General features: G+C 35.0%; 1 protein-coding gene across 1 annotated transcript in view; it reads left to right on the top strand.

The window, feature by feature from the left end:
* MALRD1 (MAM and LDL receptor class A domain containing 1) overlaps positions 1 to 26,763 on the top strand; it is an 837,423-nt gene that overhangs the window by 375,150 nt on the left and 435,510 nt on the right. Inside the window, 2 exon segments of the mRNA XM_066386561.1 lie at positions 6,257 to 6,504; positions 10,164 to 10,455. Coding sequence (XP_066242658.1) covers positions 6,257 to 6,504; positions 10,164 to 10,455 — 540 coding nt within the window.

Genomic DNA, 26,763 nt, shown 5'->3' with positions numbered 1-26,763 from the left:
AGCAATACTTCTAAACACATTTTATGAGGCCAACGTAACCCTCATACCAAAACCTGGCAAGGACAACACAAAAAAGAAAACTACAGACCACTATCTCTAATGAATACAGATGCTAAATTCCTAAACAAAATACTAGCAAATTGAATACAACAATATATTAAAAAATAATACATCATGACCAAGTGGGATTCATCCCGGAATAACAAGGATGGTTCAACATACATAAATCAGTTATCATAATACACTAAACAAAACAAAGGACAAAAACCATATGATTCTATCAATGGATGCAGAAAAGGCATTTGATAAAATACATCATGTTATGTTTAAAACACTCAACAAAATGGGGATAAAAGAAAAATATCTCAGCATAATTAAGACCATTTATGACAAACCATCAGCTAATATCATATTAAATGGCAAAAAACTGAAGATGTTTCCTCTAAAATTAAGAACAAGGCAATGTTGCCCACTGTCTACACTCTTATTCAACATATGCTGGAAGTTCTAGCCAGAGCTGTCAGAAAAGAGAAAGAAATAAAAGGCATCCATATTGGGAAAGAAGTAAAGGTTTTACTTTTTTGTAGATGATATGATCCTATGTATCGAAAACCCCAAAGACTCCTCAAAAAGACTATTAGATACAATAAACCAATACAGTAAGGTCATAGGGTACAAAATTAATATACAGAAATCTATTGCCTTCCATTATACCAAAAATGAAACATCAGGAAATGTACTCAAAAAAAACAATCTCCTTCATCGTTGCAAAAAAAATAAAATACCTAGTAATAAACATAAGAAAGAATGTAAAGGACCTATATATAATAAAATCTACAAAGCATTATTAAGAGAAATCAAAAAAGATACAATGAAATAGAAAAATATTCCTTGTTCTTGGATAGGAAGAATAAATATAGTCAAAATGACCATATTACCCAAAGTGATAAAAAAATTTAATGCAATTCCCATCAAAATTCCAGTGACATTTTTTAAAGAAATGGAATAAAAATCATCAGGTTTATACAGAACTATAAAAAAACCCAAATAGCCAAAGTACTACCAAGGAAAATAGAATAAAGCTTGGTACAATACAATACCTGATTTCAAATTATATTATAGAGCCATGATAATCAAAACAGCATGGTATTGGTAGAAAAATAGACTCTCAGACCAATGGAACAGAATAGAAAGTCCAGAAATAAAACCACATATATATGGTCAAATAATCTTTCAAAAAGGAGCCAAAAACACACAATGGAGAAAAGAAAGCCTCTCCAATAAATGGTGCTGGGAAAACTGGAAAGCCACATGCAAAAGAATGAAACTCAACTACAATTTGTCCCTTTGTACTAAAATTAATTCAAAACAGATCAAAGATCTAAATATAAGACCTGAAACAATAAAGTATATAGAAGAAAACATAGGTACTAAACTCATGAACCTTGGCCATAAAGAGCACTTTATGAATTTGACTCCAAAGGCAAGAGAAGTGAAGGCAAAGATAAATGAATGGGACTACATCAGACTAAGAAGCTTTTGCACAGCAAAAGAAACTGACAACAAAGCAAACAGACAGCCAACTAAATGGGAGATGATATTTTCAAACAACAGCACAGATAAGGGACTAATATCCAAAATATACAAAGAACTCATAAAACTCAACAACAAACAAGCAAACAATCCAATAAAAAAATGGGAAGAGGACATGAACAGACACTTCTCTCAGGAAGAAATACAAATGGCCAACAGATATATGAAAAGATGCTCACCTTCATTAGCTATTAGATAAGTGCAAATTAAAAGTACAATGAGATACACCTTACACCTGTTAGATTAGCTATTATCAACAGGACAGGTAACAACAAGTGTTGGAGAGGCTGTGGAGAAAAAGGAACCCTCATTCACTGTTGATGGGAATGTAAAGTAGTATAACCATTATGGAAGAAAGTTTGGTGGTTCCTCAAAAAATTAAGAATAGATCTACCATATGATCCAGCAATTCCTCTACTGGGTATATACCCCCATAACTGAAAAACACTGGTATTAAAGACACATGCAGCCCCATGTTCATCGCAGCATTGTTCACAGTGGCTAAATCATGGAAACAACCAAAAAGCCCTTCAATAGATGATTGAATAAAGAAAATGTGGTACATATATACTATGGAATACTATTCAGCCATAAGAAATGATGACATAGTACAGGGGTCCCCAAACTACGGCCCGCGGGCCACATGCGGCCCCCTGAGGCCACTTATTCAGCCCCCGCTGCACTTCCAGAAGGGGCATGTCTTTCATTGGTAGTCAGTGAGAGAAGCAGATTGACCATCTCATTAGCCAAAAGCAGGCTCATAGTTCCCATTGAAATACTGGTCAGTTTGTTGATTTAAATTTACTTGTTCTTTAATTTAAATATTGTATTTGTTCCTGTTTTGTTTTTTACTTTAAAATAAGATATGTGCAATGTGCATAGGTATTTGTTCATAGTTTTCTTTTTATAGTCTGGCCCTCCAACAGTCTGAAGGACAGTGATCTGGCCCCCTGTGTAAAAAGTTTGGGGACCCCTGACATAGGATCATTTACAACAACATAGATGGAACTTGATAACATTATACTGAGTGAAATAAGTAAATCAGAAAAAAAACTAAGAACTGTATGATTTCATACATAGGTGGGACACAAAATTGAGACTCATGACATGGACAAGAGTGTGGTGGTTACCAGGGGAAGGGTAAGGGAGGTGAAGGAAGGGAAGTGAGGGTGATGGTAGGGGCATAATGGAAACCAAATAAGAAGTGACAGGGGACAGTTTGACTTTGGGTGATGAGTGTACAACATAATCAAATGTCAAAATAATCTGGAGATGTTTTCTCTGAATCTATGTATATAATTAATCAATCTCACCCTGTTGAAATTAATTGTCTAAATAAATTTTTTTTTAAAAAATGAAGGAGAAAGACTGCTTTAGACAAAAAGGGGGACTATTTTGCCACTAGTGGTACCTTGCAATAATGTTGTTTTTTGGTTTGGGGTTTTTTTTTCTGATTTACTTATTTCACTTCATATAATGTCATCAAGATCCCACCATTTTGTTGTAAATGATCCGATGTCATCATTTCTTATGGCTGAGTAGTTTACCATAGTGTATATGTGCCACATCTTCTTTATCCAGTCTTCTATTTTTTTTTACAGTGATTAAAGCCTTTAAGCAAATTCTTGGCCAATAGAGCAAGAATCCATAAAAGAGTAGTATCCTTAGCATGTTCACCAAGTCCAAGTTGACACCAACACCATTCCAAATCCCTGCAAATGCAACCCAACCCCAGTTCAGTCCGTTAGGAGCTGTCACAAGGAGCAGGAGTCCAGAAAAAGTCCACATCCAGGAAAAGTCTGCATGGCACTGGAATTGTTGTCACAATTCTATACTTTGCAGCTCACTTCCAAGTCCCAATGATTACTGCTTCTAGCTGGTAATGATTCAGGTAGACTGGAAAAGCCATCTGCAGCATGTGTGGAGATGGAGCTTCTATTCTCCTCTGCCTGGAGAGATGAGACCAGGTTGCTTTTCCCTGGAGCTATGCGACTGTGGCATGGTAAAGAGAACCTTGGGATACGCTAAGCTGGGTGGCAAAGGTAAATTCATAATAGAAGTTGGCAAAAGGGAGAGAGAGAGCTCTAAATTAAGAGTAGGTCCCAGCCTGAAAAATGAGTAGGGCATTGAGGTAGGAGGAATAAAAGAAACACTATATATTAAGCAAAGCAGCAGAAAATAGGACTATCAACACCCACAACAGAGATCCTCGAGGGAAGAATAAAAAACCTGACTATTCAGGCAAGACATAGTTAAGTGGCCTTTTGTGCAAGTGAGAACAGTTTACCTGCTTCTTGGAAGAAATACCCTAGGCTCATCCGCAGTGTCATAGATGGGGCCAATGGCCCTGGACATCTTCAGCCTTCAGTGGCAAACCCCAGCATTCTGGGAAAGGTTAGGTCATAGTTGGCTGGAGCAGGGCTGGAAGAGACTGAATATAGGAAGGTCTTTGAGCTAAATCCTGCCAGGCTTATATGCCTTTGCTGTGAGGAAAAAGGGACACTTGAAGGTAGGCTTCCCCCTCACTCCAATAATGTTGTTTTTCAGAGAGAAGGAAAATGATATAGACAGAAAATGTTGTATATCAGATCTGCATTAATGGAGGCCATGAGTGAAGAAGGAATAAGTGAAGATAAAATAAAACATTTAATTTTTCTTATTTTTAATTGATCTACCAGATAACACTGTTCAAAATAAAATAGCAACAATGCATTTTATGTTTATTTATATCTCATATATATATTTATATATTCATGTATGCTTTTATATATGATAAAAGTATTATAGCAATGGTACAAGGAATGGTAGGAAGAAATAAAGATTATATTTTTTGTTATAAGGTACTTACAGTACTCATGAAGGGACATAATGTTATTTGAAAGTGGATTTGTATTATTTGTAAAGGTATAATATAACACTAGGAAAATCCGTAAAAAAAATAATAATGTATAACTAATATGCTAAGAAAGGAGAGAAAATGCAATCAAAATATTCAATTAAAACCATAAAAAGCAGAAAAAGTTTAAAAGACAAAAATGGGATAAAAAATTAAGGGCAATGAATTGAAAATAATAAATATTTAAGATATTAATTGGGCTTTCTCAATGATCACTTTGAACATCAATGATCTAAATCCACCAATTAAAAATAATTTTTCAGAGTGGATAAAAAAAAAGACCCAACTATATGTTGCCTATAAGAAACCCACTTTAAATATAAACACATGTACAAATTGAAAGTAAATATATGGAGGGATATATATCATGGTTAAACTAAACAAAAGAAAGCTGGAGTAGCTATATAAATTTCAGACAAAGCTGACATCAAAGAAAGAAAGCTATCATAGATAAATAAGAGCGTTACAGAACGATAAAGGGCTGAATTCTCTAAGGCATGACAGTGTATGAGTAAGTACATAACAACAGAATGTTATGTAAGCTATGTGTGACAAAACTAATAGTCTTGCATAGAAATTATTGAAGCCATTATTATAGTTGGGAATTTCTTTACTTCTCTATCAGAAGTAGATAGATCCCTCATGCAGAAATTCAAGAAGTTAATTCAATAATTCTTAGTATCCAGGAAACGGAAGAAAAAAACTTAAACAACATTAGTAATAAGATATTTTGTAAATACTAAAGAGATAGTTGGTATTTAATGCAACTTAACATTTAATTTCTGCAACTTATAATAAATTTTCAAATCTTTGAACTTTTTACCTTTTCTGCTTCACAATTTTCTATCCTTAAAATGAGGATATATTTACAAAATAATTATCATTATTAATAACTTATGCTTTAAGCAACATTTCCCAAGCCCAACTGTATTGTGAAATAATAAACTTCTTAAATTTCCTACCAAGCCTGGAGAAGCAAAGATGAAGGAGAGAAGACATGTTACTGTAAAAGGAAGGAAATATCACCCTTTGTGTCAGCATGGATGAATTTGGAGAGCATTATGCTAAGAAATAGCTAGACAGAGAAAGTCAAATGCCATAAGATTTCATTCATATGTGGAATCTAATGAGCAAAATAGAGAAGAGACTCAGAGAGAGAGAGAACAGGTTGACAGCTGTCTGTGGGGGATGGAACTAGGAGGGAAGCAACTGAGAGCAAAAAAAAAGAGAAAAACTCATGAACATGACCAACAATGTGGTGATTGCCAGGGGTGGGGTGGGGTGGAGAGTGGAATGGGAGGGAGGTAGAGGAGGGTATAGGGGGATAAGTGGTGATAGATGGAGACTTGACTTGGGGTAGTGAACGTACAATTCGGTATACAGACGATCTGTTGTAGAATGGAGCACCTGAAACCCGTATTATTTTGTTAGCTGGTGTCATTCCACTAAATTTCATAAAAAGAAAATAAATAAACAAATTACATTGACCAAATAGGTACTTGGTAGAGAAAATGTGTGCAATGCTAAAATATTTTCTCACTGGTTTTGAGACTGGGAACCAGATTTGTGAAGAAATAAACTTACACAACCCATAGAAATAACTTTGTGTAGCAAACTAAAATACTGTTTGAATGTTGCTGTCAGGATGATATTGTAAAGTTTTTAATATTATGTGATGTGTCACGACCACTGTAGTTTTGGATTGCATGCCTTAAAGTCAGATAGTTTCCTCCTTCTCTTTACCACAAATTGGGAAATGTTTTGCAGGAACCTCCAGTGGGCGCTGTGATTTTGAATTTGATCTTTGTTCCTGGGAGCAGTAGCAGGACGATGACATTGACTGGAATCTGAAAGCCAGCAGCATCCCTGCTGCAGGCACAGAGCCAGCGGCTGATCACACCTTGCGGAATGCGTCTGGTCATTACATCTTCATAAAGAGCTTGTTTCCTCAGCAGCCCATGAGAGCAGCCAGAATTTCAAGCCCAGTCATAAGTAGGAGAAGCAAAAACTGCAAGGTATGGAAAAAACAAATATTATGGTCATCTTCTGATAGAGACAAATATGGAAAATTAAATGGTCAGGATCAAATTGAAGATGTGTTTGAATTTATTCAACTTGGGATATGCGAGGGAGAAAGAAGGTAGGTAAGGATGAGAAGGAAGGATTGTTAGAACTTTAGGAAGAATTTATTCTGCAGATACATTTCATAAATATTAGAATTTGAAAACCATTGGAAAATTTCATAGTAGTTATCCATGGATAATAGATACTAAAGGAGTAATATACCAGTTGTTTTACTTCAGGAAGTTTAGTACATATTGAAATTGTGAAAATATTATCATCAGAAAAAAATTAAACATATATTTAAATATATCCAAAAATTAATTAGAGATACTTGGAGTTACAATAAAATGTTTGAAGATGTATTCATGGAAAAAGAAAGACTGAACTTGGTTGGCCCTTAAAAACATAGAATATTTTCTGTAGGCAGTAAGCAAAAATATTTTGTTTGGTCATTATCCTGTGGAAATTTGAAGAAAATCTGTATAAAGTGTTAAAACAGCTCTTATGGTAAAACAGCCTCACAAAGTGCCTATGTATACACAATTCTTCACTTTCCTTTACCTGTTTGTTTGATGGTGTTTAGTCCACAAAAAATTAGAATCAGTGACATTAGGAACTTAAACAACTACATATAATATAAAGTTAGCCCTCAGAAATAACTTCACAAGAATCTTGCTTTTGAGAAAATGCTATGTAAATAATTGTGCCACTTAGTTGAATTTACAATGAAAAGTTCAGTCTTCCTAAGATCTGAACACGTGTATTCTGACCAGTGTGCTTCCTAAAGTTGGACACTAACAGTGTATTTCCCAAAGTTGGACACTAAAAGAAAAGCCAATTATATCCCCAAAGTTGCTAGCTGATCAGAGAAATCAGGCTAGGGGGTAATGGTATGATTTAATTTGTTACTGTCTTTAAATTCTAATGTTCTTCTGTAGCTTCCTCCACAATATTGAGAGCCCTAACCCTGGGAGGGGACATTAAATTGTTGCTCAAAGGCTCCCTTGATTGCACTTGTGCCTATTAAAGATGCTTGCTCTTGTTTCATACTTCAAACCTACCACTGGCACAGTGTTAATTAATATATGTTAAACCTTTGGTTTGTTTTAGGAGTTATTCTGTCTGAGTTTAAGTTGATTTCATAGGTAAAGTCTCAGATAGTAATCTCATCTCTCTTATCTCTTCAGGTGCATTTGATAGAACTTTTGTCATTAGATTCAGAGATTTTTTTGCAAGAAAGTGACATGTTCAGATCAGAGTTATAGAGAGAATGCTCAATCAGCAGTTCAGAATTAATATAATAGATCATATGGAATTATATTAAACTTTAATTAGCCTGACAAAAAAATTGACTTTTAATCAAATATTTGGTTTGTTTTTATTGTCTTCCAATTTATTTAATAATTTTTCAAAAATAAAGCCCAAACACACCAGATTTTATATATGTTGAGTATCTATAAAGCAATATATATAAATATACATATATATATTACAAATAAGTATTAGTCTTAGGAAGAAAATTAAAAATTAAACATGAATTATATAAAATTCCAGTTTGACTTTACTCTGAAAATGTTCAAAAGATTTTTCTTTTCATACTGTAATAACCAAGGCTTTCATCCATCTCTATTTTTCCCTGGTCCCAGAGCTATAGTCCCTCCTGTTTTAAACATCTGTGTGAGAATAATGAAGTATGCCTAGAAGAAATGTCAAAAATTAATGATGAATGGTTTATTTTATAAATATTTATGATATAGTTTGAATACAAAGAAGTAAGGAAAGGTCATGATGGGAATGATTGGTTCTCTCATATAAAAAATGTGTTTATTAAATAAGCAGAGTGACTTCCCAAATTTTCATGAAAATTCTGTCACTTGACCTTGTAGAATACCTTCAAACAGAAAAAAACAAATTGGAGATTTTTCTTCCTTTTGAGAAATGGGTGGTGGGAGAGATGCAGACAGAGATTGATGAGGGAAGAGATCAAACCTGTGAGCAACAAAAATTTGCAGTGAAAATGCCTCTTTAGAGTTCAGTACTTCACAGATTTTTATTCACTCACCTGTCCTGTGATAAAGTTATGCTTTCATCAGTTGTCCTCTGCAGAATTGAAAGTATTTAGATGTTTGTTTACACAATAATCTGATGGCATCACTCACAAAATGGTCTCAAGAAGATAGGAAACTATTTACCGTGATGTAAAAATATATGTCCCCTGTTGCTTATACACATAAGAAAACAAAAGAGACCATGTCTGTGACTAGAAGAGATCCAGGTAGACAGGTGCTGTGCCCATCAGGTTGTTTTTTTCTCTGGACTGTTCATGCTGCCAAAAAGTCTGGCCCCATTCCCTCTTTTTTCTCACTCTAATAAAGTTATACCACCCTGGTTTTACCTGGACAAGGCACAGTGGTCATAAATCTCATGTTTCCAACATTGACTGTAGTATAATACCTGAAGGTTTCATCAGCTGGAAATTTTTTTTTAAATTTTTTTTTATAAATAAATTTTTATTTTAATGGGGTGACATCAATAAATCCGGGTACACATATTCAAAGAAAACATTTCCAGGTTATTTTGTCATTTAGTTCTGTTGCATACCCATCACCCAAAGAGAGATCGTCCTCTGTCACCCTCAGCTGGAAAATTTGAGTCATTTACATGGCTTGCGTGTTCTTGGTGATTTTTAAAGTATGCATTACATATATTGTACAATCATATCCTTTACTTTTTAAACACATCCATTTTTCTTTCTCTAGAGTGTGATATGCAATACTGCTATTGTTTCCCAAATGTCTTTTCCTGAGTGAAGATCAACTCCTATTACAGTTTTCCTCATCCATGCAAGTGACAAAAAAAAGTTCAAAAACCCTATGAGTTCCTGTTCTTCCTAACCTATACTGTTCGTTCTCACAATTTTTTTAATTATCCCCTTCTATCTAACAATCATTAAAAAACTAATCAAATTCACCTTTGAAATGTTAAAATATTCATTAATTTTTACTCAGGAAAATCTCCCAAGGCTGCTCTTCTAAAGCATGTTTCTAGCATTTTGAATAAAATTTAGATAATTACTGTTCCAGTGATTTTGCTATGTGTAGTGGAGCCTGGAGGATTTTATAGAACTGAAAATATGTTTCAAGTACAAGAATGTGGTGGAATAAGCAAGAGAATACTCTGCTATTTTGAGAAAGTGACTCAAGTTTCATGAGATTGAAAATAATTGTCTTTAGCCCTGCTATTTCTTAATCCTGAAAAGACTTTTTATATATGCATCATTTTTTAGTCATGTTTTACTCCTTTAATAGTGGATGTTAAGAGTTTATCAAGGAATTCTGCTCTTAGAAATCACATAAAGAAAGTAAACTCTTCATTTTTTCAACTAAATTTCTGTTTGATCATGATTGTAGTGTCTTCCATATATAGCAACATATGATTTAAGGCTAGTCTAACTTCACTCAGTGTAAGAGTACTCACAGAGCAATAGGACATAAAGATTTAGTTTTCCTTCTAGAATCTATTAATAAAGAAGAGGGCAAGATGATATGATTAAAAATAAAATGGAATTAATTGTGCTAATTATATATAATATTCTTATTCTTGGTTACAGATAATTTTTTATTATCACATGTATGGAAAGGGCATTGGGGCACTCGCCTTGATCCAAGTATCAGTTTCAAATCGAACAAAGTTCCTAGTTAACCTCACTGAAGAACAAGGCAACTTCTGGCAGCGGAAGGAACTGTTATTGTCTGGTGATGAGGACTTCCAACTTAAATTTGAAGGTAGTGTTGGGAAAGGACACCGTGGTGATATTGCGCTGGATGACATTGTGTTTACAAAGAGTTGTCTGCCATCCCATCAATCAATGAAAGAACAGCTGGTGATGCCTCCTCCAACAGGTACATTTTAATTTGTGTTTGTTTGGTGCTTTCACAAGGTAGGAGGTGGTAAGGAAAAAAGAAAATGAAAAGAAATGACAGAAACAACTTGTAATTTACTGCTTTTGTGATAAAAAAAAATGTATTCTAAAAAGTTACCTTTCATGTATTTTCTTAAAGAATTGTCTTCTAAATGTTCTCCAAACTTCAGTATATTTAACAGTTTCTGAGTTTTCTGTTTAATCAGCTTCATCTTAGAACAATGAAATAAGAGAAGACTCCTTTGTTGGGAGTCTGATACAGAATATAAGCTTTAAAAAATATAAACTTAATAAAACATAAGAACATCAAGGGCAGAATTATTCAATTTTTATTAGAGATTACTGTAGTTATACTGTTTACTGTATTCTTTTTAGACTGAAGAACATTTCAATTTGAGTGGCTATATTTATGTATTTAAAATAAGTTAGATGATTAAATATGTCCATATACTCTTTTTTTTTTTTTTTGTATTTTTCTGAAGTTGGAAACAGGGAGGCAGTCAGACAGACTCCTGCATGCACCCTACCGGGATCCACCTGGCATGCCCACCAGGGGGTGATGCCCTGCCCATCTGGGGCATCACTCTGTTGCGACCAGAGCCATTCTAGTGCCTGAGGCAGAGGCCATGGAGCCATCCTCAGCGCCCGGGCCAACTTTGCTCCAATGGAGCCTCAGCTGCGGGAGGGGAAGAGAGAGACAGAGAGGAAGGAGAGGGGGAGGGGTGGAGAAGCAGATGGGCACTTCTCTTGTGTGCCCTGGCCGGGAATCAAACCCGGGACTCCTACATGCCAGGCCGAAGCTCTACCACTGAGACAACTGGCCAGGGCCTTTTACTTAAAATACTCTTTTACTTAAAATAACTTTTGATAATTTGTCTAAAAAAGTATATTAAAATTTTGAGTTGAAAGATGTTCAATATAAAACATGCAGTGACAATGTTGTAAGAAGTGAAAATAGCAACTACCATGAATGCAGAAATATGAGATAAAAATAAATGCAATGTGTGTGTTATTAAAATGACGAACAAATTTTGTAAGCTGATAACAGGACATATATTTATATTTAAACCCTGAGTTTAGCATCAAAAATAAAAATGTTTTTCTTTGGTAGCTAAATGATTTCTCCTGTAATAATGAAAGCGTAGTGTTTTAAAAAGAATGAACTTGTTTGCTTTGACTTTAAAGATGGTGAATGTTTAAGGAATATTGACATTTCTGCCTTTACCCATCCATTTCAAAGAGAGTGTTTTAAATTGGTTACAACAGAGCTTCTAGATAAAAGTGTTGCTGTTGAGAACTAAACAGGTTCTTATCCTACTATGAATCTGGCACTATAGGGGTTCCTAAAGAAGAAGAGAAAGAACAAAGGATAGAAACTTTGTTCAATGAAATCATACTTAAAAATTTTCCTAAATTGATGCAGGAAAAAGTCACATAAGTGTGAGAGGCACAGAGAATTACATTAAAGAGAAACCCAAAGAAATCTACACCAAAACACATCATAATTAAAATACCAAGGCTAAGTGATAAACTGAAAATATTAAAAGCTGCTAGAGAAAAAAAGGCTATCATGTACAAAGAAGCCCCCATAAGGTTGACATCTGGCTTCTTAACAGAAACACTTGAGGCTAAAAGGGAAAGGCAAGAATTTTCAAAGTAATGCAGAACAAGAGCCTAAAACCAAGAGTACTTCATCAGCAAGGCTATTATTTAAAATTAAGGGAGAAATAAAAAGCTTGCCAGACCAAAAAAAAAAAAAAAAAAAAAAACCCAACAACTCAAGGAATTCATTGCAACCAAGCGAATGCTATAAGAAAAGTTAAAGGGCCTGTTGTAAACATATAAAAGGGGGGGGGGGAAATATAGCAAAAGAGAAATACAGCTTTAAAAAATAAAATGGCAATAAACAACTAAATATCAATAATAACCTTAAATGTAAATGGATTAAATGATCCAATCAAAAGACATAGAGTAGCTGCGTGGCTAAGAAAACAGGACCCATACATATGCTGTCTACAAGAGATGCACCTTAAAACAAGAGGCACATAACTAAAGGTAAAAGGATGGAAAAAAAATATTTCATGCAAATGGAAATGAAAAAAATAAACCTAAGGTAGCAATACTTATATTAGACAAAATGGACTTTAAAACAAAGGCGATAGTGAAAGATAAAGAAGGTCACAACATAATGATAAAGAGAGCAATCCAACAGAAAGATATAACCATTATAAATATCTACACACCTAACATAGAAGCACCTAAATATATAAAGCAGATATTGATGGATATAAAGGGTGAGATCAACAGTAATACTATAATAGTAGGGGATTTCAATACCCCACTAGCATCACTAGATAGATCCTCAAGAAAAAAAAATTAACAAAGAAACAGCAGACTTAAAGGACACACTAGATCAACTGGATTTAGTAGATATCTTCAGAACCTTTCACCTTAAAGCAGTAGAATATACATTATTTTCAAGTGCTCATGGTACATTCTCTGAAATAGACCTCATGTTAGGGCACAAAAGCAGTCTCAACAAATTTAAGAAGATTGAAATCATATCAAGAATTTTCTCTGATCACAATGGCATGAAACTAGAAATCAACCACAACAGAAGAACTGAAAAATACTCAAACACTTGGAAACTAAATAGCATGTTATTAAATAACGAATGGGTTAACAATGAGATCAAAGAAGAAAAAAAATTCCTAGAAACGAATGATAAGGAGCATACAACAACTCAAAATTTATAGGACACAGCAAAAGCAGTACTGAGAGGGAAGTTCATAGCATTACAGGCATTCCTTAAGAAGCTAGAAAAAGCTCAAATGAACAACTTTACCCTGTATCTAAAAGAACTTGAAAAAGAACAGCAAGTAAAGACCAGAGGTGGTAGAAGGAAGGAAATAATAAAGATCAGAGAAAAATAAATGACATAGAGGCTAAAGAAACAATACAGAGGATCAATGAAACAAAGAGCTGTTTCCTTGAAAAGGTAAACAAGATCAATGAACCTTTGAGCAGACTCGCCAAGAAAAAAAGAGAGAGGACTCAAATAAATAAAAGTAGAAATGATACTGGAGAAATAAAAACTGACATAACAGAAATATAAAAGATTGTAAGAAAATACTATGAAGAACTATTTGCCAAAAAATTAGACAACCTAGATGAAATGGAAATATTCCTTGAAACATAATATTTTAAAAATCAATCAGGAAGAATCAGAAAACCTAAACAGACTGATTACAGCAAATGAGATTGAAACAGTTATCAAAAAACTCCCAACACACAAAAACCCAGGCCGCAAGGCTTCACAAGTGAATTCAACCAAATATTCAAAGAACAACTAACTCCTATCCTTCTCAAGCTATTTCAAAAAAATTAAGAGGAAGAATGACTTCCAAGCTACTTTTATGGGGTGAGTATAATTCATATTCCAAAACCAGGCAAAGACAACACAAAAAAAGAAAATTATAGGCCAATATTCCTGATGGATCTAGATGCTAAAATCCTCAACAAAATATTAACCAACCGGATCCAGCAATATATGAAAAAAATGATACACCATGATCAAGTGGGATTTATTCTGGGGAGGCAAGGCTGGTACAATATTCACAAATCAATCCATGTGATTCATCATATAAACAAAAGGAAGGAGATAACCCACATGATAATTTCAATAGACGCAGAAAAAGCATTTGATAAAATCTAGCAACCATTCATGATCAAATCTCTCAGCAAAGTGGGAATACAAGGAACATACCTCAACATGATAAAAGCCATCTATGAGAAACCCACAGCCAACATCATACTCCATGGGCAAAAATTAAAAGCAATCCCCTTAAGATCAGGAAAAAGGCAGGGGTGCTCCCTTTCACCACTCTTATTCAACATAGTCCTGGAAGTCCTAGCTATAGCAATCAGACAAGGAGAAGAATAAAAGGCATCCAAATTGGAAAAGAAGAAGTAAAACTATCATTATTTGCAGATGATATGATATTGTAAATAGAAAATCCTAAAGTCTCAGTCAAAAAATTACTGGACCTGATAAATAAATTCAGGAAGGTGGCAAGATATCAAATTAATACTCAGAAATCAGAGGCATTTTTATACACCAACAATGAACTGTCTGAAAGAGAAATTAAGGAAACAATCCCCTTCACTATTGCAACAAAAAAAATAAAGTATCTAGGAGTAAATTTAACCAAGGAGATTAAAGACTTGTGCTTGGAAAATTATAAAACATTGTTTAAAAAAATCAAGGAAGATACAAACAAGTGGAAGCATATACCGTGCTCATGGTTAGGAAGAATAAACATCATTAAAATGTCTGTGTTACCCAAAGCATTTCATAAATTCAATGCAATACCAATTAAAATACCAATGACATACTTCAAAGATATAGATCACATATTCCAAAAATATATATGGAACAAAAAAGAAGACAAATAGCCTCTGCAATCTTGAAATGGAAGAATAAAGTGGGAGGTATCACACTTCCTGATATCAAGTTATACTACAAGGCCATTATACTCAAAACAGCATGGTACTGGCATAAGAACAGGCACATAGATCAATGGAACAGGACAGAGAACCCAGAAATAAACCCACACCTTTATGGATAACTGATATTTGACAAAGGATGTAAGAGCATACAATGGAATAAAGACAGCCTCTTTCACAAATGGTGTTGGGAAAATTGGACAGCTACCTGCAAAAAAATGAATCTAGACCACCAACTTACACCATTCACAAAAATAAACTCGAGGAAAGGACTCTGGTCACCCACCCAGAAAGGTGAGGTCCAAGATTGAAGGTAGAAACAGGTAGAACTTTCTAAGAGATCCTGTCACACCCCTGGCCACAGCATTCTGTGGCCACCCAGAGACTCAGTATATAACATAAGAGTCATTTAAAACTAGGCTCCTGACCTGAAGATGGCAGCGGAGTAGGCAGATGCACAGACTCCCAGCTCACACCACCAAACTGGATTATAAACTAATTTATAAACAATCACCATGAAAAACCAAATCTGGACTACAAGAACAGCTTTTAAAAACCAAGGAGCAAAGAAGAAGCCACAACAAACCTGGTAGAGAGCGCCTGAATCTCCCCTGCTTACAGGAACAGTGAGGGTGAGGGGTGAGGCTGGGCTCTCACTCCAAGGAAAAAGCAGTAAATACTGCTCACAGCCACTTGTCTGGCAACCAGGGAATGAGGTGTTTTGAAAGGGCCCTCTTGTCTTCTAAAAAGAAAGGAGAGAGAGAGAGACGGATGATGGGGGGAAGAGGAATATAGATGTTGACATGAAAAGCTGACTCTTTCAGTGCTGGAGGTGGCCATAACTGGGGGAGGGGCTGATCCTTCCACAAAGCAAAATACAAAAGTACGTCCAGGTCACAGAGATATAGTCATCTCTCCAGCTCCAATCAGCGCAACAAGACACAACTGAAAAATAAACTCAAAATGGATAAGAAATTTAAATATTAGCCATGAAACCATAAGCATCCTAGAAGGAAACATAGGCAATAATCTCTCTGACATCTCTCACAGCAATATATTTGCCGATTTAACTCCACGGCAAGGGAAATAAAAGAAAGGATTAAAAAAATGGAACTATATCAAAATAAAAAGCTTTTTGCACAGCTAAAGACAATAAGAACAGATTAAAAAGACAAACTACACAATGGGAGAACATATTCAACAATATGTCTGATAAGGGGTTAATAACCAAAATTTATAAAAAAACTTGTAAAACTTAACACTGGGAAGATAAACAGTCCAATCAAAAAATGGGCAAAAGAAATGAATAGACACTTCTCTAAAGAGGACATACAGATGGCCAATAGGCATATGAAAAAATGCTCAACATCACTAATCATTAGAGAAATGCAATGTAAAACCACAATGAGATATCACCTCACACCAGTCAGAATGGTGCTAATCAACAAAATATCACAGAATAAGTGCTGGCGAGGATGTGGAGAAAAGGGAACCCTCCTGCACTGCTGGTGGGAATGAAGACTGGTGCAGCCACTGTGGAAAACAGTATGAAGATTCCTCAAAAAATTAAAAATCAAACTGTCTTTTGACCCAGTTATCTCACTTTTAGGAATATACCCCAAGAACACCATACCACTATTTCAAAAGGAGAAATGTACCCCCATATTTATGGCAGCATTCTTTACAATTTTGAAGATCTGGCAACAGTCCAAGTGTCCGTCAGTGGATGAGTGGATTAAAAAGCAGTGCTACATATATACAATGGAATACTATGGGGCCATGAAAAAGAAGGAAATCTTACCTTTTGCGACAACTTGGATGGACATGGAAACTATTATGTTAAGTGAAATAAGCCAGGCAGAAAAAGAAAGATATCATATGACCTCACTCATTTGAGGAATCCAATGAACAATGTGAACTGAGGAATGGAATTGAGACAGTGGAGAGATCAAAGGGACCAGAGAAAAAGAGAACAGAGGGAAAGGGGATGATAGGAGGGGATAAAGCTGAAGGGAAGTGGGGAGGGCTCTATGGGGAGGGGGGCAAGGTAGATGTTGAGGAGAATATGGAGGAGGAGGGATGCTTTGGGGGCAACACTAGAATCTATGTAAACTGAATAAATTAAAAAAAAAAAAGATGAGAATGCATCTGTTGAGGACATTTGATTTGAGACAGTTTTACCAGATGCTTCAAATTCCCTTCTCCTAGCTGTGTGCTGCATAATTTCTCACAGACACAACTTCCTCATGTATAAAGCAAAGATATTGTCACCTACTTCTTAGTTTCTTAGGTTCTTAAGAATAAAAAGTGGTAATTGCCTATATAATTTGTCTAGCCTCATGGCTGGTATATGATAGGCATTTATTCAATAAAATCATCTCATTTTATATTATTTGATATTTTGAGGCACCTTTATCAGATACACATTCCTTAGTCAGTGTATCTGTTAGAGAGTAAGCCTTTATTATTTGCATTTTTATTAAAACATGTTTTTATCATTTGTTTTGACAAAATTATTTTTCTTGCAGAGATCACAGGTATATAATTATTTTATAATACATTATAATCATTTAGTTCTATCATATATTGATAACATCTTTAATTATTTTGATATGTCATAAGTAATGTGTATGTAAGTTTGTATCTTTGTAAATGTTTAATATTTTTTTATTTCTCATTACTGAAAATATACTTAACTTGGAACTTTCACCGATTAAAGAAGGGTAAATGCCATTATGTTCCAGAAATAGTGGCTTACATTTATTAACATTGTGGAAGTAACTCCAGTTCATGCAGACATTTTATCTATATTCATGTATGCAGGCTAATAACTCCATCAAGAAATTTAAAAATAGAATAGACAAGAGGAGACAAAACATGTATATTTGAGAAAATACCATTGAAGGGAATCTGAAATTAGTCATTCTAATTAGTCAAATAAGACCCAAGGCTTTATTAACAAAATTAGTCTTAAATTATTATTGTTATATTTCAGAGCTTATTTATGGTTATTTATTTATTATTTATTTATTTTTAGAAAGGAAGGCTCATTTTTTATTATTGAGTAGATTTAGTAAGGATATAAATAAGCATGAAGAAATGCATTCATAAAAATTCCTCTTTTAGAATTTTTTTTTTTTTTTTTGTATTTTCCTGAAGCTGGAAACGGGGAGAGACAATCAGACAGACTCCCGCATGAGCCTAACTGGGATCCACCCGGCACGCCCACTAGGGGGCAATGCTCTGCCCACCAGGAGGCGATGCTCTGCCCCTCCAGGGCGTCGCTCTGTTGCGACCAGAGCCACTCTAGCACCTGGGCAGAGGCCAAGGAGTCATCCCCAGCGCCCGGGCTATCTTTACTCCAATGGAGCCTTGGCTTCGGGAGGGGAAGAGAGAGACAGAGAGGAAGGAGGAGGGGGTGGAGAAGCAAATGGGCGCTTCTCCTATGTGCCCTGGCCGGGAATCGAAACTGGGTCCCCCGCACGCCAGTCCAACGCTCTACTGCTGAGCCAACGGGCCAGAGCCAGGATACATATTTTCAAAGAAAACATGTCTAGGTTATCTTGTTGTTCAATTATGTTGCATACCCATCACCCAAAGTCAGATTGTCCTCTGTCACCTTCTATCTAGTTTTCTTTGTGCCCCTCCCCTTCCTCTTTCCCTCTCCCTCTCCCCCCTCCCCCCATAACCACCACACTCTTATCAATGTCTCTTAGTCTCACTTTTATGTCCCACCTACGTATGGAATAATGCAGTCCCTGGTTTTTTCTGATTTACTTATTTCACTTCGTATAATGTTATAAGATCCCACCATTTTGCTGTAAATGATCCGATGTCATCATTTCTTATGGCTGAGTAGTATTCCATAGTGTATATGTGCCACATCTTCTTTATCCAGTCATCTATGACGGGCTTTTTGGTTGTTTCCATGTCCTGGCCACTGTGAACAATGCTGCAATGAACATGGGGCTGCATGTGTCTTTACGTACCAATGTTTCTAAGTTTTGGGGTATATACCCAGTAGAGGGATTGCTGGGTCATAAGGTAGTTCTATTTTCAGTTTTTTGAGGAACCACCATACTTTCTTCCATAATGGTTGTACTACTTTACATTCCCACCAACAGTGAATGAGGGTTCCTTTTTCTCCACAGCCTCTCCAACATTTGCTATTACCTGTCTTGTTAATAATAGCTAATCTAACAGGTGTGAGGTGGTATCTCATTGCAGTTTTGATTTGCATTTCTTTAATTACTAAACAAGATGAGCATCTTTTCATATATTTCTTGGCCATTTGTATTTCTTCCTAGGAGAAGTGTCTGTTCATGTCCTTTTCCCATTTTTTTATTGTTTATTTCCCATTGTTTGTTGTTGAGTTTTATGAGTTCTTTGTATATTTTGGATATTAGGCCCTTATCTGAACTGTTGTTTGAAAATATCATTTCACATTTAGTTGGCTGTCTGTTTATTTTGTTATCAGTTTCTCTTGCTGAGCAAAACCTTCTTAGTCTAATGTAATCCCATTCATTAATTTTTTACTTCACTTCTCTTGCCTTTGGAGTCAAATTCATAAAATGCTCTTTAAAACCCAAGTCCAGAAGTTTAGTACCTATGTCTTCTTCTATGTACTTTTTTGTTTCAGGTCTTATATTTAGATCTTTGATCCATTTTGAGTTAATTTTATTGTAGTACAGGGGGAAAAACTGTAGTCGAGTTTCATTCTTTTGCATGTGGCTTTCTAGTTTTCCCAGCACCATTTGTTGAAGAGGCTTTCTTTTCTCCATTGTGTGTTCTTGGCCCCTTTATCAAAAATTATTTGACTATATATATGTGGTTTTATTTCTGGGTTTTCTATTCTGTTCCATTGGTCTGAGTATCTATTTTTCTGCCAATACCATGCTGTTTTGATTGTCGTGGCCCTATAATATAGTTTGAAGTCAAGTATTGTAATGCCTCCAGCTTCATTCTTTTTCTTTAGGATTGCTTTGGCTATTTGGGGTTTTTTATAGTTCCATATAAATCTGATGATTTTTTGTTCCAATTTTATAAAAAATGTCATTGAATTTTGATGGGAATTGCATTAAATTTGTATATTGCTTTGGGTAATATGGCCATCTTGATTATATTTATTCTTCCTAACCAAGAACAAGGAATATTCTTCCATCTCATTATATCTTTTTTGATTTCCCTTAACAATGCTTTATAGTTTTCATTATATAAGTCCTTTACACTCTTTGTTATGTTTATTACTAGGTATTTTATTTTTTTTGTTGTAATCGTGAAGGGGATTATTCTTTTGAGTTTGTTCTCAAATGTTTCATTGTTGGCATATAGAAAGGCTATGAACTTCTGTATGTTAATTTTGTATCCTGTGACCTTACTGTATTGGCTTATTGTTTCTAGTTGTCTTTTTGTAGATTCTTTGGGGTTTTCGATGTATAGGATCATATTATCTGCAAAAAGTGATACCTTTACTTCTTCTTTTCCGATATAGATGCCTTTTATTTCTTTCTCTTGTCTGATTGCTCTGGCTAAAACCTCTAGTACCACATTAAATAAGAGTGGAGAGAGTGGACAACCCTGTCTTGTTCCTGATTTAAGGGGGAAAACCTTCAGTTTAGTGCCATTTAATATGATGTTTGCTGATGGTTTATCATATATGGCCTTTATCATGTTGAGATATTTTCCTTCTATACCCATTTTGTTGAGACTCTTAAACATAAAATTGTGTTGTATTTTATCAAAAGCCTTTTCTGCATCTATTGATAAGATCATGTGGTTTTTGTTCTTTGTTTTGTTGATATGGTGTACTACGTTAACCGTTTTACGTATGTTGAACCATCCTTGAGATTCTGGGATGAATCCCATTTGATCATGATGTATTATTTTTTTAATATGTTGTTGTATTCAATTTGCTAGTATTTTGTTTACTTTTTTAGCATCTGTATTCATTAAAGATATTGGTCTGTAGCTTTCTTTTTTTGTGCCATCCTTGCCTGGTTTTGGTATGAGGGTTATGTTGGCCTCATAAAATGTGTTTGGAAGTATTGCTTCTTCTTCAATTTTCTGGAAGACTTTCAGTAGAATAGGAACCACGTCTTCTTTGAATGTTTGATAAAATTCTCTGGTATAGCCATCTGGGCCTGGACTTTTAATTTTGGGGATGTTTTTAATGGTTTTTTTATTTCTTCTCTATTATTAGGTCTGTTTAGGCTTTCTGCTTCTTGACTCAGTCTAGGAAGGTTGTATTGTTCTATGAATTTATCCATTTCTTCTAGGTTGTTGAATTTAGTGGCATAAACTTTTTCATAGTATTCTACAATAATTCTTTGTATATCTATGATGTCCGTGGTGATTTCTCCTCTTTCATTTTGGATTTTGTTTATATGAGTTCTTTCTCTTTTTTCCTTGGTAAGTCTTGCCAAGGGTTTGTCAATTTTGTTGATCTTTTCAAAGAACCAGCTCCTTGTTCTATTAATTTTTTCTATAGTTTTTCTGTTCTCTATTTCATTTATTTCTGCTCTGATTTTTATTATCTCCTTTCTTCAGCTGGTTTTGGGTTGTCTTTGTTCTTCTTTTTCTAGTTCCTTAAGACGTGAAATTAAGTGGTTCACTTGGGCTCTCTCTTGTTTGTTCATATATGCCTGAAGTGATATGAACTTCCCTCTTATCACTGCTTTTGCTGCATCCCATAGATTCTGATATGTCGTATTGTCATTTTCATTTGTCTGTATATATCTTTTGATCTTTGCAATTATTTCTTCTTTGACCCATTCATTTTTTTAAAAATATGTTGTTTAGTTTCCACATTTTTGTGGGATTTTTTTCTTCTTTTTGCAGTTGAATTCTAGTTTCAAGGCTTTATGATCAAAAATATGCTTGGTACAACTTCAATTTTTCTGAATTTGCTGATGTTGTTTTTGTGGCCCAACATATGGTCAATTCTTGAGAATAATCCATGTACCCTTGAGAAAAATATATACTCTGGTGCCTTGGGATGAAATGTCCTGTAGATGTCTATCATACCCAATTGTTCTAGTGTTTTGTTTAAGGCCCATATTTGTTTATTGATTTTCTGTTTGGATGACCGATCTAGAGCCGTCAGCAGTGTATTGAGGTCTCCAAGTATGATTGTATTTTTCTCAGTTTTTGTTTTAAGGTCAATAAGTAGCTGTCTTACATATTTTGGTGTTCCTTGGTTTGGTGCATATATATTAAGAATTGTTATGTCTTCTTGATTCAGTGTCCCCTTAGCCATTATGAAATGGCCATTTTTTTCTCTGAGTACTTTTGCTGTCTTGTAGTCAGCATTATCCGATATGAGTATTGCTATGCCTCCTTTTTTTTTGGATGTTATTTGCTTGGAGTATTGTTTTCCAGTCTTTCACTTTGAATTTGTTTTTATCCTTGTTGCTTAGATAATTTTCTTGTAGGCAGCATACAATTGGATTTTCTTTTTTAATCCATTCTGCTACTCTGTGCCTTTTACTGGTGAGTTTAATTCGTTTACATTTAGTGTAATTATTGACACTTGTGAGTTCCCTATTGCCATTTTATAGATTCCTTTCTGTTAGTTTTGTGTCTTGTTTGATCCTTCTCTTTCTTTTTTTATCTTTTTTTTTTATTTGGTTGTATTCCATATATCTTTCCTCTGTTGCTATCTTTTTTAAATCATCTGCTTCTGTGGTGGTTCTTTCAATGGTGGGTACCATTAAGTAATGAAAATGGTTCCTAACCTGTTGATCGTAGTGCACTATCTTGTGACTACTTTTGCACTCCATCGTTTCTTACTACTGTTAATCTCCATCTTCTCGCCCCCTTTCTTTTTGTTGTTGTCACAGTTTAAATTTGGTTTTATTATGTTCTTCATGGAGCTTTTACTTGTGGCTTTGTTTTTTTTTTTTTTTTTTTTTTTTTTGTTCTTTGTATCTGATTGGAGAACCCTCTTTAGTAATTCCTGGAGTGGGGGGTTTCTGATAATAAATTCCCTCATCTTTTCTGTATCTGTGAATGTTTTTATTTCTCCTTCATATTTGAAGGATAGCTTTGATGGGTATAGTATTCATGGCTGAAAGTTCCTCTCTTTCAGTACTTTAAATATTAGGGTCCACTCCCTTCTAGCCTGTAGAGTTTCTGTTGAGAAATCTGATGATAATCTAGTGGGCCTTCCTTTATATGTTGTGTTCTTCTTTTCCCTGGCTGCCTTGAGAATTTTTTCTTTGCCGTTGGTTTGCGCCAATATCATTATGATGTGCCTTGGAATAGGATTGTTGGGGTTAAGGAAACTCAGAGTTCTGTTTGCTTCTTGAAATTGAGGCTTTAGTTCTTTCAACAGGCTTGGGAAGTTCTCATCTATTATTTGTTTGAGTATGTTCTCCATTCCATTTTCTCTCTCTTCTCTCTCTGATATACCTATTATTCTTATGTAATTCTTTTTGATGGAGTCAGATAATTCCTGTAGGGCTATCTCATTTTTTTAAATTTTTGAGTCTCTTTCTTCTTCTCTCTGTTGTGCCTCAAGTTGTTTGTCTTCTATGTCACTAATCCTACCTTCTATCTGACCTGTTCTATTAGCTAAGCTTGTTACCTCGTTTTTCAGCTTGTGAATTGAGTTTTTAATCTGTGTTTGATTGGTTTTTATAGTTTCAATTTCCTTGGAAATATATTCTTTGTGTTCATTGAGTTGTTTTCTGAGCTCCCTAAGTTGCCTTTCTGTGTTTTCTTGTATATCTCTGAGTATTTTTAGGATTTCTATTTTAAATTCTCTGTCATTTAACTCCAAGGTTTTCAATATATTAAACTTTTTCTCCATAGATTTTTCCTCATCTATCTGTGTTACCTCTCTTTCTTTTGTATCCATGATATTTTATTTTCTCTTCCTTAATGGCATCTGAGGGTGGTTTTGTTGATAGTATTAATGAGATTTAATAAAGAATAAAAAGTTAAAAACATAAAAATAAATAATAGAAAATATTTTTTTTTAAAAAAACATTAAAAAGAGATAAAAAATATTTTTAAAAAAGGAAATTATTCCCCCCTCTCTTTTTTTCTTCTCCTCTCCTCTCCCCTCTTTCTTGAGAAAAATCTTGTGGTGAACTGTGAATTATATTGTAATAAATAGAACAAACAATGCCTGTAATGGAGGGCCTGATTTGGGGAGAAGTAATAAAGGGGCAAAAAAAGTGGGTATGACCCACAAACAGCAAATAATGATAAAATTTGTGTCAAGAATAAAATGATTTGCTTTTAGGTGTTGGTTGACTAAGAGCTATGATGAGAGGAATAAGAGAGAAACAGGAAAATGGAGGGAAAATTAAAAAATTACTATTGTATTTAGTGGAATAAGAACTAGATAAAATGGAGAGCCAGGGATGGGAGCACTGCTAGTGAGTTAAAAAAGTGAAGTAAACCCCTCCCAAAATGCCACAAACATAAGTTTGAGTCCCAGATAAGATAATTTGTTTGTTATTGAAGATTGAATGAGAGGAGACATAAAGGAGAAAAGAAGAAAGTAATATAGAGGGAGAAAAGAAAGAGAGAGAAAAAAAGAGGGAACTATTAAAAGAAGAAAAAAGAAAAAAGAGGAGAGAGAGAGAGTTAAGGGTTTTGGAGTGCAACCCTCATAGAGAGAAAGAAGAGGAAAGAAAAGATAATGGGAGATGCAAAACTTATGGTTAGTGTAGTTCAAGAAGAGGAGAGAGTAAGACTGGCAGAGAATTAAATGGCCAAATTGAAGGAGGAAAAAAAAAATCAAGAATGAAGAGAAACAAATGAACAAATATAATAAAATGGTATAGGTTATAAAGTCTGTGGATTATTCTTGATTTTGAGAGGTTATCTTCTTGCTTTTTCTTTTCTCTCCCTCTTCCTGGTCGGTGACTCTGTACCCCAGGTTCTGCCGCTGTGGCATGCTCAGGTAGAGGTTTGCAGTTGATAAGTCTTTATGGCGATGTCATATATTGGGCTTCAGTCTCATTGGCAGTCGAGGCTCATTAGCATTTATAGGCTCCGACAGTGAGAGAGTTCATGTTCCTGGAGCCTCTCTCCTAGTCTTTCCTTCCTCAATTAGTAGCCTGATAATCCAGCTATGGGGTTGCTGCTGCCTCTGCCTGGATATTATGAGGCTCAAAGAGCTGGCAACTCCCCACTCTATTCTCACTCAGCACAGGGCTCTGGGTAAGGCTCAGTCAGTCAGAGCTGCTAGCATAATCAGGCAGGGCTTCCGCCCACACAAAGACCTCTGGCTCTCTGGCTCTGCCACACTGTCCAGTAACACGGGCGGGCGCCCACTCCCGGGGCACTCAGAGGAAACTCTCGCTCACTTTTTGTGCACAGACCAGGATATCAGGCCGGCAGTCTCACACTCTGAGTGAAACCCCCGCCCGCCCAGAAAAGTTTCAGCATTGGAATTGGCTCTTGCTCCCTCCCCGTGCGCAGCTTTTTCAGGGGGCGCTGGGTTGGTCCGAGATTCCGCTTTATGAAGTTTTTTTATTTTTATTTTTTGCTTAATCCCTTCACCTTTCCCCCCAGCTTTCCAACCCCTCTCTCCTCTAATAGTTTATTTTGAGGGCAACTCTGTTAATTGCTAAGTTATGATGGATATAAGTTGTTTAATAAATTTAAGTATGAAAAATAAAACAACCAAGATTCCTCTTCTGAATGTTTATATGCAAATCAGTCACTTTCATATTCTCAGTATTATTGTCAGATACTTAATAAAACCTCTAAGTATAATGATGTCAGGAACCAAACGTGTATGTGTGTGTGTGTTGTGAGTTTTATGTCCCCACAGTTATTTCCAAATTTGAGTTATAGAACAAGTATATTTGATAATACAACATTGTAATCAACTTTTGCTTTCAAAATGTATGTAAGGCATTGGGAACTGAATAGATTAGCTCCTCTTTGAATTCATTCATTTTCCTGAAATATTTGGCAGTTGCTAAAAGACTGCTACCTACTGATTAGAATGCTGTCATAGCAAATCAGTCAAGAGTCCTGAGTTAAGGAAATCTGGCTCAGTATACTTGGCTTTATAATTTAGTGAATCTTGTACACAGTGTTTGCTGCAAAGTGCATGCTTTTGATGTTTAAAAACGTAAACTTGGACTTCTTACTGTGTAATCAGTCACCTAATCCACTTAACCTCACTAGTTACTTTTCTTTCCTATAAAAATGGAGTAATTTACTCCTAAGAGATTTGAAAAAGTAATTGAGATAACATACAGTATATTTAAAAATATACATTTAGCATATAGTTGGTTTTCAGCTATTTTCCTTTATTTGCCACTCATTCGGGGGGGGGGGGTGGAGGATGAAATAAAACTACAAAGTTGAAATTTATTAAAATTATATTGTCTATTTGCTGGTTTTTCTTTTTCACAGTTCATTCAGTGCTCGAAGCAGTGGTTTAGACCCTTTTTGTTCTTTCAAAGGAATTACTCTCACAAAAGCACCAAAATATCCAATTGCTAAATTTGCTGATTTTATTTATTACTTATAATAAGTGATGGAAAGAAAAGATATATCACTGAAAATCACAGATGCTGATGACTTGGCTGGATATGGTATGGGTGGGAAGAGGAAAGAAGTTAAATTTTAAGTATAGACAAACTCCTCATAATGTTTTATAAGTTAATGTTTTTTAACTAGAACACCTCTTGGTCTTAATACTTGAATTCATAGAATACACATATCACTTCTTACTCTTTCTATTTCACTAGAATACTATTTAAAGAATATATTATACAGAAAAAATTTTCAAGTTTATTACAAATACAACTGG

This window comes from Saccopteryx leptura, chromosome 5, assembly GCF_036850995.1.
Source record: "Saccopteryx leptura isolate mSacLep1 chromosome 5, mSacLep1_pri_phased_curated, whole genome shotgun sequence".
NCBI classification, from domain to species: domain Eukaryota; kingdom Metazoa; phylum Chordata; class Mammalia; order Chiroptera; family Emballonuridae; genus Saccopteryx; species Saccopteryx leptura.
The sequence above is the reverse complement of the archived record's forward strand: the minus strand, read 5'-3'. Positions and strand labels throughout refer to the sequence as shown.